Source organism: Lemur catta, chromosome 1 (assembly GCF_020740605.2).
Source record: "Lemur catta isolate mLemCat1 chromosome 1, mLemCat1.pri, whole genome shotgun sequence".
NCBI lineage: Eukaryota > Metazoa > Chordata > Mammalia > Primates > Lemuridae > Lemur > Lemur catta.
Window position 1 is genome coordinate 89,843,137 of NC_059128.1, and position 17,591 is coordinate 89,860,727.

A 17,591-nucleotide genomic window follows, 5' to 3' on the forward strand; every position below is an offset into this window, starting at 1 on the left:
AGGTGCCCATAGTTATTGTTGACAGTGAACACAGCTGAAGAAGCTGCACAGAGACTATACCACTGCACCTACCTGGAAACAGTAACCACTTCCTTCCCAACCAGCACACTAAGACCAAACTGCAGGTGAAAGTCTTCCTCTATGAGAGCCACTCTAGAAAGTTTGGAAGAGGCGACTGTTCCACAAAATGCACAAACATCAGTGCAAAGACACAAGAAACATGAAAAGGCAAGTTAATATGACCACCAAAGGAACACAGTAACTCCATATTAACAGACACCAATGAAAAGGAAATCGGTGAATTGCCAAAAAAGGAATTCAAAATAATGATCTTAAGGAAACCTCATGAAATATAAGAAAATACAGATAGACAATTCAACAAAATCAGAAAAACAACTCATGATATGAATGATAAATTTTATAAAGAATAAAACAGAAATCCTATAGCTTAAGAATTCAGTAAATTAAATAAAAAATACAATAAAGTGCTTTAATAGCAGACTTGATCAAGCAGAAGAAAGAATCTCTGAACTTGAAAATACTGAGTTAAAGTGAATAAAAAAGAATGAAAAAGAGTGGAGAAAGGCTACAAGACTTATAAGACACCATTAAATGAACAAATTTTCATATCATAGAAGTTCCACAAGAAAAAGAGATGAAAACCTATTTAATGAAATAACTGAAATTTCCCAAGCCTGGGGAGAGATAGAAATATCCAGATCCAGGAAGCTCAAAGATATCCAAATATATTCAACCCAAAAGGTCTTCCCCAAGGCACATTATAGTCAAACTGTCAAAAGTTAAGGACAAACAGAGGATTCTAAAAGCAGCCACAGAAAAGTATCAAGTCACATATAAAAGGATACCCATTAGACTAACAAATTTCTCAGCAGAAACCTTACATGCCAGGAGAGAATGGGATAATATATTCAAAATACCGAGAGAAAAAAAAAATTGCCAATCAAGAATACTATACCCAGCAAAACTATCCTTCAGAAATGAGGAAGAAATAAAGTACTTCCCACACAAGCAAAAACTGAGGGAATTCGTCACCACTAGACTGGCCATATAAGAAATGTGCAAATGAGTCCAGCATCTGGAAGCGAAAAGATAATAATCACCATCATGAAAACACACAGAAGTATGAAGCAAACTGGTAGAGCAGATATACAAATGAGAAAATGAAAGGAGTCAAATGTTACTACTACAGTAAACTACCAAATCTCAATGATAAACAATGAGAAGGAACAAAGCATATACAAAACAACAAAAAAACAATTAACAAAATGACAAGAGTAAGGCCTCACCTATCAACAACCATATATGTAAACCAATTAAATTACCCACTATATCCCCAAGATATACATTGGCTGAATGGATTAAAAAGATATATGATCATTCTACTAAGTAGACAAATGGGGGGGGGAAGATATATGATCAAACTATATGCTGCCTGCAAGAAATTCACTTCACCTGTAAAGACACATGTAGACTAAAGTAAATGGATGGAGAAACATATTCCACACAAACAGAAACCAAAAGCAAGCAGGAATAGCTATACTTATACAAGATCAAACAGACTTTCAGTAAAAAAACTGAAGAGACAAAGAAGGTCATTTTATAATGATAAAAGGATGAACTCAGCAAGAGAATATAACAATTCTAAATCTATATGCCAAATACTGGAACACCCAGATTTATAAAGCAAATATTACTAGATCTAAAGGGAGAGACAACAACTCACAACAAATTTAAAAGAATTAAAAACATATCAAGTATCTTCTCTGACTACAATGGAATAAAACTAGAAATCAGTAACAAGGGAAAATTTCAAAACTGTACAAATACACAGAAATGAAAAAATACACTCCTGAAAAACCAATGGATCAATGAAGAAATTAAGAAGGAAATTTAAAAACTCCTTGAAACATATGAAAATAGAAACACAACATACCAAAACCTATGGGATACAGAAAAAGCAGTATTAAGGGGGAATTTTACAGCAATAAATGTCTACATCAAAAAAAGTGCAAGGTTATCAATCTAACAATCCCTCTAAATGAACCAGAAAAGCAAAAACAAACCAAATCCAAAATTAGTAGAAGTGAACAAATAAAAAAAGATCAGAGCAAAAATAAATGAAATTCATACTAAAAAAAAAATACAAAGGATCAATGAAACAAAAAGTTGGTTTTTTGAAAACATAAAATTTACAAACTATCAGCTAACTAAACAAGAAAAAAAGAAAAACATACCCAAATAAAATCAAAAACAAAAAAGGAAACATTATAACTCATACCACAGAACTACAATGGATCATTAAACACTATTATGAACAACTACATGTCAACAAATTGGAAAACCTAACAGATATGGATAAATTCCTGGATACAAACAACTTATCAAGATTAAACCAAGAATAAATAGAAAACTCGAACAGACCAAGTAATGAGATTGAATCAGTAATTAAAAGTCTCCAAATAAAGAAAAGCCCAGAACCTGATGGCTTCACCGCTGAATTTCAACAAACATTTAAAGAAGAGCTAATACCAATTCATCTCTTCCAGAAAATCAAAGAGGAGGGAATTCTTCCAAACTCATTCCACAAGGCCAGGATTATCCCGATACCAAAACCAGATAAGGGCACAACAGTAAAAGAAAACCATACTAGCAAATCAAATCCAGCAACACATTAAAAAGATCATTTACCACAATCAAGTGGGATCTGTCCCAGGGATGCAAGTTCAACACACACAAACCAATAAATGTAATACAATTACATTAACAGAATGAAGCACAAAATCCATATGATCATCTCAATAGATGTACAAAAAAAAAAGCCTTTCATAAAATTCAATATCACTTCATGATAAAAACCTTCAGAAACCTAAGCTTAGAAGGAACGTACCTCAACACAATAAAGACCATATATGACAAACCTACAGCTAACATTATACTGAACAGGAAAAAGCTGGAAGCTTTTCCTATTAAGAACTAGAACAAGACAAGAATGCCCTCTCTCACCACTCTGAGTCCACATAGTAATGGAAGTATTAGTCAGAGAAATTAGGCAAGAGAACAAAATAAAGGGCATCCAAATTGGAAAGATGGAAGTCAAAGCGTCCCTGTTTGCAGACAACATGATCTTATACATAGAAAACCCTAAAAGCTCCACCAAAAAACTCTCAGAACTGATAAATGAATTCAATAAAGTTGCAGGTTACAAAACTAACATACAAAAAGCAGTGACATTTATATGCACAACAACAAACTAGTGGAAAAAAAAATTTAAAAAGCAACCCACTTACAATGGCTACAAAAAAATTAATGAAAAATCTAAGAATAAATTTCATCACGGGGGTGAAAGATCTCTACAATGAAAACTATAAAACACTGATGAAACAAATTTAAGAGGTCACAAAAAATTAAAAGACATCCCATGTTCATGTATTGAAAGAATCAATATTTTGAAAATGACCATACTACCAAAAGTGATCTACAGATTCAAGGCAATCTCTAACAAAAAAACAATGACATTCTTCACAGAAATAGAAAAAACAATGCTAAAATTCAAATGAAACCACAGAAGACCCTCCCTGAAAAGCCAAAGCAATCCTAAGAGAAAGAACAAAGCTGGAGGCATCACACTACCTGACTTCAAAATGTACTACACAAAACTACAGTAACCAAAACAGGATGGTATTGGTATAAAACAGACACATACAGCAATGAAACAGAAAAGAGAACCCACAAACAAATCTACATTTTACAGCCAACTGCTTTTTTTAAAAGGCACCAACAACATTCACTTGGGGAAAGGATCGTCTCTTCAATAAATGCTGCTTGGACAACTAGATACCCATATACAGAAAAATGAAACTAGTTCCCTATCTCTTACCATATATAAAAATCAAATAAAAATGTGACTTAAATGTAAGGCCTCAAACTAAGAAACCATTAGAAGAAAACACTGGGGAAATGCATCAGGACATTGATCTGGGCAAATATGTTTTAGGTAAGACCTCAAAAGCATACACACAAACAGCAAAACTAAGCAAATGGGATTAAGCTTCCCCACAGTAAAGGAAACAATCAACAGAGTGAAGAAACAACCTGTAGAATGGGAGAAAATATCTACAAACTATTTATCTGAGGAGGGACTAATATCCAGAATACAGAAGGAACTCAAATAACTCAACAAATAATCTCATTAAAAAGTGGGCAAAGCAGGGAAAGAATTAAAAAAAAAAGTGGGGCAAAAGATCTGATTAGGTATTTCTCAAAAGACATATAAATGGCCAAGAGATACATGAAAAATGCTCAACATCACTAATTATCAGGGAAATACAAATCAAAACCACAATCAAATGTCATCTTACCCTGTTAAAATGGCTATTATCAAAAAGATAAAAAACAAAACAAAACAGATGCTGGCAAGAATGCAGAGAAAGGGGAATACTGGTACACTGCTGTTGGGAATGTAAATGAGTACATCCACTACGGAAAACAGTATGGAGGTTCCTTATAAAACTACAAGTAGAAATACCATATGATCCAGCAATCCTACTACTAGGTATATATCCAAAAAAAAGGAAATCAGTATGTCAAAGGATAACTGCACCCCCTTGTTTACCACAGTACTATTCACAATAGCCAAGATATGGAATCAAATTAAGTGTACATCAAGAGATGAATGGATTAAAAAAATGTGGTATGTTTACACAACAGAATGCTGATTGGCCATAAAAAAAAAAAAAAAGAATAAAATCCTGTCATTTGTAACAACAAGGATAGAACTGGAAGTCATTATGTTAAATAAAATAAGCCAGGTACAGAAAGGCAAATATCACACGTTCTCACTCATGTGAAAGGTAAAAAAAGTTGATCTCACGGAGGTAGAGATTAGAATGATGGTTACCAGAGGCTGAGAAGGGTAGTGAAGAGGGGGATGAAGACAGGTTGGTATATGGGTACAAAAATACAGTTAGAAAAAAGGAATAAGTTCCAATGTTCAACAATACAGTAGGGTGACTACAGTTAACAATAATTTATCATATATTTCAAAATAGTTATAAGAGAAGATTTGAAATGTTCCCAATACAAAGAAATGATAAACATCTGGGGTGATGGATACTCTATTAATAAAACATCCTGATTTGATCATTACACAGTATATGCATGCATCAAAATATCATGTGTACTCCATAAATACATACAATTATGTATCAACAAAAAATTGGAATAAGAAGCTACTAAATTTAAACATTCTAATAAATGCAGAAAAGTGATTAACTGTCTTGTTTTCACAGTCAAAGCATACTATATTCCTCATTCTCACTCTATTTGCCTTCAGTGAAATATAGTAAGAGAAGTTATATTGGAAAATGGATTTAATGTTGGGTAATTTATCAGTGTTTTTTCAGTTACATCTGCATCAGTCAGTTTATCAGTCTGAATCACAATTACATGCTAAAATCAAACTAGGATATACAGACCAGCCATTTAAAAAGTATTGTCTAGGCCAGGCGTGGTGGCTCACACCTGTAATCCTAGCACTCTGGGAGGCCGAGGCAAGAGGATCACTTGAGCTCAGGAGTTCGAGACCAATCTGAGCAAGAGCAAGATCCCATCTCTACTAAAAATAGAAAAGATTAGCTGGGCGTGGTGGTGTGCGCCTGTAGTCCCAGCTACTTGGGAGGCTGAGGCAGGAGGATCGCTTGAATCCAGGAGTTTGAGGTTGCTGTGATAGACTGACAGATTAAATAGTATTGTATAAACAATATTCTATTGCTTATATCTATCACTACTGAAGTAATTTGATAAGTGAAATAATCATGTGATATAGTGAAATAATCATTGATAAGTGAAATAACCAAGTTATAAAAGTGTATGGATTCCATATTATCTAAATATTTAAAGTTAAGATTCTAAAAACATGAAAGATAGTCACATTTTTTTTTTTTTTTTGAGACACAGTCTCACTCTGTTGCCCAGGCTAGAGTGCTGTGGTGTCAAGCTCACAGCAACCTCAAACTCCTGGGCTTAAGCAATCCTTCTGCCTCAGCCTCCCAAGTAGCTGGGACTACAGGCATGCACCACCATGCCTGGCTAATTTTTTTCTATATATAGAATTTCAGCTGTCCAGATCATTTCTTTCTGTTTTTAGTAGAGACGGGGTCTCGCGCTTGCTCAGGCTGGTCTCGAACTCCTGAGCTCAAACGATCTACCCACCTCGGCCTCCCAGAGTGCTAGGATTACAGGCATGAGCCACTGCGCCTGGCCACATTTTTAAAGTTAGTAACTAAATAACGTTTTGTTGAGAATCCTTTGTATGTCCTTATTAACACCCACCACACAAAATACAATTACAAGTAGTTCAATCTGTCAACAAGAGGACACTAACCAATACTATTTCAGCAAAACAAAACAGCAATAAAGACAAAGTTTTAAAACCATAAACATCTCTTAATTTCAGTTTTATATGTGTTATAACTGCTTTCAGGTGGCTTTACAGGAACGTTAACATTACTGGAATTAGCAAGGTACCTGCACTCTTTTCCAGGTTTCAGTTTACATTTTTTCCCCTCTGGTTGGTTTGCATCAAAGCAGCACTCATCTTTACACTGGTCACTATAGCCACAATCACACTGTTCACCTTGTTCTACCATGCCATTTCCACATATAGGTTGGCCAGATTCTGAAGAAAGTAAACAAGATAAGGTAAGCATTATATGCATACATTAATTTACTTAAAATTCACAAACTCTTTAGAGCTTCAAAACAAAAGGATGAAGGAAATCTTTGATGAATAAAAGAAACAGAACAAACTAGGAATCTGGAAATCATGAGACCTAATTCTAACACGGGCTCTGCTACTAACTAGCAATACGACCTTGCACAAGTCACTTCCCTTTTGGGGCTCTCCCTTGACTTGTGTAGTAAGGGGATTTGACCTGATGGTCCCTTCTAGAAGTCGTAATTTGCTATCTAAGCCATGCCACACTGAGCTTAATTGTACCATGACTGCACTATTTATATCACACAAATACAAATTATGTTAGTACATCATCAATCAGGGAAAAAAATTAAACCTTTTTCCTATAGAAAATTTCAAATACACATAAAAATAATAAAAGAAACAGCACAATGAACTCCCACATACCAATCACTTAGCTTTAACAACTACGGACTAGGGAAAACATGCAGTTCTTGTTTCATTTACCCCCACAATTTATTTTTTTTCTGAAGTATTTTAAAACAACTCCATCTATTATTGCTCCTGTAAATAATTTAGAGTATACTTCTAAGAGGTAAGAAGTTTTATCTTTTTTAAACCTAACCATTATCACATCAAACAAAATTAACAGTATGTTTAACAGCATCTAATAGCCAATCCATGTTCAATTTTCCTCAACTGTCTCTTTACAATACCAATTTGACGGTGAGTACATGTGGTGCTTGTTTTCCCATTCTTGTGATACTTCACTTAGTTAGAATGGGTTCCAGCTCTATCCAGGATAATACAAGAGGTGCTAGATCATCATTTTTTGTGGCTGAGTAGAACTCCATGATACACACACACACACACACACACACACACACACACACACACCACATTTTATTAATCCACTCATGTATTGATGGGCACTTGGGTTGTTTCCACATCTTTGCAATTATGAATTATGCTGCTATAAACATTCGAGTGCAGATTTCTTTTTTATAGAATGTCTTTTGTTCTTTTGGGTAGATGCCCAGTAATGAGATTGCTGGATCAAATGGTAGTTCTACTTGTAGCTCTTTGAGGTATCTCCATATTACTTTCCACAAAGGTTGTACTAGTTTGCAATCCCACCACCCACCAGCAGTGTATGAGTGTTCCTATCTCTCCACATCCACACCAACATTTATTGTTTGGGGACTGTCTGATAAAGGCCAATCTCACTAGAGATAAGCTTTTGGTTGTCACTTCTTTTAAGTTCTTTTAATGTATTATAGATTCCTCCCTTTTTATTTTTACACCATTTATTTGTTAAGGAAGTTGGGTGAGATTTTGTCCTATGGAATGCCCCACATTCTATTTGGATAACTGTAATGTAGTTAATAAGAAATTCTTTAAAAATATACATTAATTTTGCTCCTTACCTAGACTATGCTTCTAAAGGGAAGAAACATGTATTATCTGAATCTTTTGTATTCCCATAGAGCCTAACCATATCAGGGCAAATTTTGGTTGATTATGGCTAGACAGTCTGGTCTAAGCACAGTGAATAATTTTAGAAAATTTTTTCACCTGTCTTCTACAGTTCTTTGATTTTTATCAATGGAATTTAAAATTAGAATAAGAATGCTACTCTTTGTAAGATCATAGTATCAAACAACTTTAGCACCTGCAGGGAATGATAAGAATCAAATGCTTTCATTTTCTAGAAAAGAAAACTAACTTCTAAGGAGTTTGTAACTTGCTAGAGAACATATACCCCAGTATGGGCAAAACACAGACTAAACCCAGGGTCTCCTAGATCTACAATCTGGTGCTCTTTCCTTTCTACTCAATGCGGAAAATGGTCAGAGTACAGGCTTTAAATTGAGAAATGAGTAAGTGGAAGGGAACACGCCCCAACACAGGAACCCCACATAAGGAATATCTGCATCAAAAATGTTCTAGAAAGACTGGCTTTATACTCAGAAAGTTCATTCTTATCCTTAACCACATCAACTATTAAAGGAAATCTTAAAGTTATTGAAGCTTCATCCCTGTTTCACTTTAAAGAATCTCTTTTATTCTCCAAAACTAGAAGCTTGCATGTGTACATATATACTAAGTAAATAATGATTTTTTAAAAGTCTGGTAATAATTTTATAATTCATGTTACATGTAATTTAGGAGAAAAGAGAAAATGATAAAGTCAGAAAAACCTGAGGCAATATTTACTACATGTTAATTTTTATCTCACATAGAATTATTACTTCAAATTAGCGATGCGCTAACATGCTTAACAGCTTAAACACAGTAAAGGTACTGCTTAAATGCAAAAATTGTAATAGATAAACATTTTGTTATAATTTAAAAAACAAATTTCTTTCCCATAATATATACAGAGCAATATGCTCGTTTTTAAAAGTCAACTTCAATCAGAAAGTTTGCTGTAAACATCCACTTTACAAATGAAGAGCCTACCTAGCGCTTCTACGTTAACAAGTGTTAGAAAAACTGCCAGTGATGGTAATAATAATAAAAAAATGATAACATGAATGCAATTTCAATTTGCCCTTTTAAAAGAAAAAGACTTTAAAAGAAAAAGCCAATCAATGAAAGAAAAAAATTGATCAATTGGACCTTATCAAAATTTAAAACTTTTTCTCTGAGAAAGAACTGTAAAAGGATGAAAAGAAACAAGCTACAGACTGGGAGAAAAATATTTGAAAACCAATTATCTGACAAATGACTAGTATCTAGACTATATAAAAAAACTCTCAAAACTCAAAAGAAAAAAATCTCCTTAGGAATGGCCCAAAAAATGTACAGACATTTCATCAAAGAAAATATACAGCTGAAAATAAACAAGCATATGAAAAGATGTTCAACATCATTAGTCATCAGAGAAATGCAAATTAAAACTATGAGATATTACTAAACACCTATCAGAAAGGCTAACATAAAAAATCATGAAAATGTTAAATGCTGGTGAAGATGCAGAAAAATCTGATAGTTCATATACTGCTGGTGAGAATGTGAAATAGTACAGCCACCCTGGAAAACAGTTTGGCAGTTTTGTACAAAACAAAACAAGCAATTGTTACATGATCCATCAATTGGATTTTGGGGCAGTTATCCCAAAAAAATAAAAAAGTGTGTTCACACAAAAAAATCTGTACGTGAAGGTTTATAGCTGATTTATTCATAACAGTTAAACACTGGAAACAGCCCAGATGTCCTTCAAGAGGTGATTGGTTAAACAAATGGTTGTATATACATATCATAGAATACTACTTAGAAATAAAACAGAACAAACTATTGATAAAGGCAACAATTTAGATGAATCTCCAGAGATTTATGCCAAGTGGGGAAAAAAAGGCAATTCCAAAAGATTATATACTATGTTTTCATTTATGTAGCATTTTTGAAGGGACAAAATTTTAGAAAAGGAAAACAGGTTGGTAGGGTGGGGGAAGGAACAACAGGAGGGAAGGGCAACACTGAGGCATCCTTGTGCTAATAAAACTATTCTGAATCTTGACTGTGGTGGTGGATGCATAAACCTACTCATGTAATAAAATTGTATAGTACTAAATACACACACAAAGAAATGAGAACAAGAAAAACTGGGGAATAAGATCTAAGGATTGTATGAATGTCAACAACCTGATTGTAATACTGTACTATGGTTTTGCAACATACTGCCATTGAGGGAGATTGGGTGAAAGGTACAGAGAATCTATTACTTCTTACAACTATGTGAATCTATAATTATCTCAATAAAATTTTTAATTGAAGACAAAAAGCCATGTTTATCTGGAAATCTTCCTCAATTCTTTCCCCTTTGCTGTCCATGTTTAACTCCTCTTTGAATGCTCTTCACGTACAAAGATGAATAGGCCTCTGTTTTTCCTCAAGTAATTTATATAATCTTGAGAAACAAGGACACACCAAAAAAACCATAATACAAGGTAGAAGATTTAGAAAATGTTAAATGCCACATGGCTGAATATGTTAAATGCCACAAGAAAGGTATAACAGACAAATGGAAAAACAAAATGTGATCTATGTATAGAATTGTATATTATTCAGACATTTAAAAAAATGGAGTTCTGATACACACTACAACATGGATGAACCTTGTGAATATTATGCTAAGTGAAATAACCCACACACAAAAGTACAAACATTGTATGATCCCACTTGTATGAGGGACCTAGAATAGGCTAATTCACAAAGACAGAAAGTAGATTATTATGATATACTAAATGGCAGAGAAAAAAAGAAAAGAAAAGAAAAAAAGTAGATTAGAGGTTATCAGGGGCTGAGGGAAGAGGAGAGAATTATTGCTTAATGTTTATAGAATTTCTGTTTTGGAGGATGAAAAGCAGTTTGGAAATGCATAGTGGTAATGGTTGCACAACATTGTGAATGTAATTAATACCACAAAATTGTATATTTAAAGTTGGTTGAAATGGCAAATTTTATGTTATATATATATTAATGCAATGAGAAAAATAATTTCATAGCAGCTTTAGCCACATTAACCCAAACTCAAAAGCCCAGGTATTTATTAATAGAAGAGTAGATGAGCAAACTGGGATACATTCATGCAACATAATACTACTCAACAATAAAAAGGACTAAAATTCTAATAATGAATCTCAAAATATTATACTGAGTTAAAGTAGCCTTCCACAAAAGGGTACAAACTGTATGATTCCATTTATATGGAGGCAAAACCAATCTATGGTGAAATAAATCAGATAGTGGTTGCCTGTGGAGGTGTATTAGGAACAGAGACTGATTGGGAAGAAGAATAAAAGAACTTTCTGAGGTGGCAGAAATGTTCTCTATCTTGATAGGTACTTAGTTTGCACAGGTAAATGCATTTGTCAAAACTCATCAAATGGGCTGGGCGTGGTGGGTCACACCTGTAATTCTAGCACTTTGGGAGACCAAGGCGGGAGGATTACTTGAGGTCAGGAGTTCGAGACCAGGCTGAGCAACACTGCAAGACCTCATCTCTACAAAATATTTTAAAAAATTAGCCAGGTATGGTGGCACATGTCTGTAGTCCCAGCTACTCAGGAGGCTGAGGCAGGAGGATTGTTTCGGCCCAGGAGTTGCAGGCTGCAGTAATCTAGCCTGGGCAACAGAGTGAGATCCTATCTCAACAAACAAAACAAAAACTCATTAAATGTGGACTTAAAATTTTGCATTTTACTTATGTAGAAAACACAAAAAGAACTCCGAACAATACTAAACTCTAGTTAATGATAGGCAGGCTAAAGTGTTTAGGGGTGAAGTGCACTGATGGCCACCACTTACTTTAATACATTAACTGACACGTGATTTGTATTTAACTCATAACAGTTTTGAGCCCAAGGCCTCATGAAGCATATGTAATGCATATGTCACTATCTTGGGAGCCATGTGAACTATTTTTCAAGTAGCATATAACTCACATGCAGAAAACAATAAAAAGTAACCAATTTTTCATTAAATTAGAAAGGATCATTTTGTTTTCAAAGTTTTTATTCTATTTTCATAATAAAACACTGTGGCCCCAAGGAAAAAATTTTTTTCCTAGTGTGACAGTTAATGTGTTAAATTGCAATAAAAATACAGATCGAAGGATGGACAGATTAATAAATATGTGATAAATCAAATACAGAAAGTTTTAACAATTTTACAATATAGGTGATGGGTATATGGGTGCTTACTGTATAATTCTTTCAAGTTTTCTGAATGTTTCAAAACGCTTATAACAAAATGTTGGAAAAAGATACATACCAACAAAACAGTTGTTCCTCTTCTTCTCAAGAACTTGGCTTATATTTCTAATACTACACAGTGAAAATTTATTGTTGTTAAGTTTGTCCCCGGATGTTGCTCTTGCATACATGATGTAATTGCCATTTTCTTTTTGTCCTAAATTCTTAGATTCTCCTGGTGTGCACTCTGTTCCAGAATCATGCTGTCAAACAGAATATAGAGTTACATAAACAGGAAGTAAAATAAGGTTTTCAGGTCATCTGATTAAATGTAATGTTCTCATCAAAAAGAACAATGGAAGCTTGTGGACTCTCCTTTACAAAGGATCTTACAATTGTTTTACACGGTGAGTAGGAAAACAGTTTGCTCTTCTAGGATCCACTGTCTTAAAAGGAAGGAAAATCAGTGGAGGTCTAGCCACAATTTATAGCTTTCTAAGTAGGAAATAGAATTGAGGACAAACTGTCATAAAAATCTATTAAAAATAAGCTCCCCTACTTTTAAAACTAGTAAGAGTAATATAAACTACTTTAAAATTACTAAATATTCTTTAAAATATATGCTAAATTACAGGTTATAACTAATTCAGGGAGACAGAGGTGGAGAGAAACAAAAGAAAGGAAACTAAATAGACTGGTATGGGGCTAAGCACACATAGAACACAAATCGAAGACAGTTAACTTATTAACCAGTATGCAAGAAAGAAAAGTAAAAATGCTGACTAGGGATAGAAACACAATGATCTATTTTAAAATGAAAATGAAGGAATGCCAAGAGGAAAAATGAAAATTTTGCTTTGCAGAATAAACAGGAGACAGAATTCGCTATATGTGTAAATGTGCAGAAGTGGTATTTGGTTTTGGTAAACTTTATTGAAGTATCAGACATTTACAGAAAAGTTTCAAAGCACAGCTTCCTGAATTTTCTCAAAGTAAACACACTTATGTGACCAGAGCTGAGATCAAGCAAGCTAACCCAGCAGCCCCTGCCCTCCTTGGGGATATGCACTAAAACAAACAAACCTACCTCACAATGCTCCTCAAACAATTCAGAATATATCAGAAGGGGTGAAAAACATCGGGTACTACAGTAATAGTTCTATTTATTTTAAATCTTATTTTGAATACCCAATAACCCTACTCTCCAGAAAGAAAAGGATTGCCTAAAAAAGATTGCCATCTTTCGTTTTCTACTTCCCATTCTGAGACAACTGTTAAAAATATGGCCGCTACTACCACACTTTTATTCTCTCTGATACCTTTTGGCTTTCTCCTAAACCTAGATTCAGCACTTAACAACTCTATACTATTCTCCAATATTATCTTGCTTTATGTTTTCATTCCATAGAATTCAATTTGGTTTCTGATAAGGTATGGCATTAAAATTATTTTCAACATTAGAATTTTAGAAAAGGAAAGAAAAAATTCCAATACCATATAACTCTCGATGTCATTACAGAATACTTTACCACTTTTCAATTCAATAAATATTAGTGAGCATCTACTATTATACAAGGAGGCACTGAAATATAATATAAAAATATAAACATGAGACAAGTATTATCCCTAGCCTTTGAGGAACTTACATTCTATTTAAAAATGATAGCAAATTGTGACATATCTGCCTGGTCTGACTTGCTGCCCCATAAATCCACTATAGACATTGCTCATCAATTATTGCTTTATTAGCCCCAGGGATATTACAGACTATCATTAACAGCATGAAAGAGGTAAGAGGTTGTAAACAAACATGCTAGCTATTTGCCATCCTCACATAAGGGAATAAAACAAGCACATAAATAGGCAAAACATAATATAGAACATGAAAGGCTATCTTGCCTGGATGCCAAAAAGTGCTATGAGAGTTCAAATCACAAGAAAGATTTCACAAGGAAACTATAATCTCACACAAGAAAACAGAAAAATTTTCTAACTACAAAAACAATACATGATCTTACAGAAAATTTAGAAAATAAAAAACGGATAAAGAAAAATTCAATCATAATCTACCACACACAATAAATATTATTAACATTTGATCTATTTCCTATATATCTAGCTGTATCATTAATATAAAATTTGTACTATATATCATGTATACAGTTATATACATGTTTCTTTCAGCTTAACCGTCTAAGGCGTACACTGCAAAGCTTCAGTTTTAAAAGACTGCAGAGCATTCCATAATATTTTTATATTGTAAGGCCATTAAAAACTTTTTGCTATTATAAATAAAACTATAATGTTATATTTCCCTAATTTTTAATTTTCAAACACAATAATTCTTTAATAGATTCTCCATTTATTTCTTTCAGTTGGATTTCAAGAGGTAGAATTACTGAGTTAAAAAGCAGAACACTTTAAGGGTCCTGATACATATTGCCAAATTTCCTGAAAAAGGGCCATATTAACATAATATAACAACATGGATCAAGATTTCAGTAGCCAAAGATGGGAAGCAATAAACTTCCTGGCAGAAGAAAGTTTTAAAGGTCTGTGAATTACTTGACAGGTGAGAGGAGACAACACTGGAAATATAGTTGGACCCAAATTATGGAAAACCCTAAATACTAAGATAAGGAAAGTATACCAATAATATCAGCAATATAGTGGAAATAAGGCTGTAAACAGAAATGGCATGATTAGAACTATATTTACACAAAGATTAATCTTGTAAGAGTGGGTAGATATTAGAATTTTCAAATTAAGAGACGGGAACTTGTCTCATTTATGATTACAACTTCCCACAACAAAGCTTATAAAGCAGTTTATAATAGATGCACAACAAATACTTGGGATAGCATAAATATGAGGGATAATATCAACCACTCAGGGGAAAGTAACATTGACATAGTATAGATATGTACCAGGAGGGGTAAAGAAAGACTTCAGATAAAGATGTCAAGGGAGACAGGTATAGGAGTTTATGGTTCTGGCTCATCTTATGATCAAATTACTCAATAAATATTTATTAAACATTACTATAGTTCAGATGTTTGTTCCTCCAAACCTCAAGTTGAAATTTGACCCCAATGTTGGAGTCAGGGTCTAATAGGAGGTGTCTGGGTCATGGGAGCAGATTCCTCATGAACAGATTAATGCCCTTCTTGGGGGTGGGGGGTGAGTGAGTTCCCACTCTGTTAGTTTGAACAAGAGAGCTGGCTGTTAAGAAGAACCTGGCACCTCCCACCTCCTGCTCCCTCTCTCACCATGTGATTTTGCACATGCCTGCTCCCTGTTGCCTTCCACCGGGAGTAGAAATAGCCTGAGGCCCTCAAAAAAAGCCAAACAGCTGCTGGCACCATGCTTCTTACACGGCCTGCAGAACTGTCAGTCAAATACACCTCTTTTCTTTATGAATTACCCAGCTTCAGGTATTCCTTTATAACAACACAAAACAGATAAAGCCAAGCATCTATTATGTATATAGATGGCAGAATTAGCAACATGCACAGGAGATGGAGTATACTTGAGCATGGCAGAGTCTTTAAAAATAGTGTGGCATGATAGGAAAAGATAGCAAGGCAGACAAAGAATGTAAACCAATTTACCCATTAAACAATAATAAATAGAATGACATTGATGTACTAAACACACCTCATTGACAGCTGGGTAGAAAACAGATTAGAAGAGAAGTGAAAAGAGAATGGTCTAGATTCCCTACTCTAATGTGGTCCAAAGACCAGCAGCAGCAGGAGTGTATTAGAAATATAGAAACTCAGACCCCAACAAAGACCTACTAAAACAAACTCTGTATTTTAATATCCTCAGGTGATTTATATGCATGTTAAAATGAGAAGCCCTGGATTAGAAGACAGAAGAGTAGTTGGAAGGAGACTACAATTCCCCCCGCTCTCCAACCACAAGGCCTGGAACCAAGGCAACCAGGTGAGGGAAGGAGGGAAGATTTATTTGTCTTTGAAAATGCAAATTAACCATGAACAACAATTCTCTGCTCATCTCTAAAATTTCAAGTACTCTTTTAAGAACAGGTCACAAAAGCAGTCAAGAGTAGAGAGATTAAGTACATTTTAAACACTTTATCCAGGAGCATTGATAACCTGTCAATTTCTCATCAGGACTTAGAAGAGGAAAGACTTGCAACTTTGTGAGATGGCATATATTTGATAAACTTGGGGAAACTGGAGAAGTGCATTTGCAGATTTTAAGCTACTAGTATATAATTTACATTTTAAATCATAAAATTTTGCATTTTTACAAGTGATAAGGTAAAAGTAACATGAATGTACATACCATTTCAAGTGAAGTTTCCAAAGTGTTATTTTTAATCAGCTCTACCAAAATCACTAAGAATATCTTTCAGTATTTCATATTTCTGTGTTGTATTGATCTTTAGGTCTCTTAAAATCAATATAATGGGCCAGGCACAGTGGCTCATGCCTGTAATCCTAGCACTCTGGGAGGCTGAGGCAGGAGGAACCCTTGAGGCTAGGAGTTTAAGACCAGTCTGAGTGAGACCCCATCTCTATAAAAAATAGAAAAATTAGCCGGGTGTGGTGGCACGCACCTGTAGTCCCAGCTACTTGGGAGGCTGAGGCAGGAGGATCCCTTGAGCCCAGGAATTTGAGGTTGCAGTGAGCTACGATGATGCCACTGCACTCTAGCGGGGTGACAGAACAAGACTCTATCTCAATCAATCAATCAAATAAACTAGGCATTAAATAATATCAAAGATTTCTATTAATTTTGTTAGGTATAATAACCACATTGTAGTTATATAGGAAAATGTCTACTTTTCAGAAATGCATACCAAAATATGTAAGGATAAATGAATTTGCTTTAAATAGCTTAGCAAAGAAAAAGAAAGGAATACAGAAAAGAGATATGGCAAAATCTTGATAATTATTGACTCTGAATCAGAGGTTGGCAAAGTGCAGCCCCATAGCCTCTTTTTATACGGCATAAGCTAAAAATGGCTTTTCCATATTTAAAAAATTATAAAAACAACAAAAAAGAATATGCAATAGAGACCAAATGCTGCTCCCAAAGCCTAAAATGTTTACTAACAGGCCCTTTACAGAAAAAGCTTCCTGATCCTTGTTCTGGACAATGGGGCATACGAGAGTTCATTGTACTATTTTTTTCTACCTTTTTGT

At 34.3% G+C, this 17,591-nt stretch overlaps 1 protein-coding gene across 2 annotated transcripts in view; it reads right to left on the minus strand.

Annotated features, from left to right (window-relative positions):
* Nucleotides 1-17,591, minus strand: part of ADAM10 (ADAM metallopeptidase domain 10) — a 127,642-nt gene that overhangs the window by 18,172 nt on the left and 91,879 nt on the right. For both annotated transcript variants that reach the window (XR_006729826.1, XM_045530224.1), the window contains exons 10-11: nucleotides 12,494-12,677; nucleotides 6,547-6,697 (exon numbers count right to left, since the gene is read on the minus strand). Coding sequence is in view for 1 of the 2 variants with exons in the window: in XM_045530224.1 (XP_045386180.1) it covers nucleotides 6,547-6,697; nucleotides 12,494-12,677 (335 nt within the window). In the remaining variant the exon portion in view is untranslated. The remainder of the gene's footprint in view (nucleotides 1-6,546; nucleotides 6,698-12,493; nucleotides 12,678-17,591) is intronic.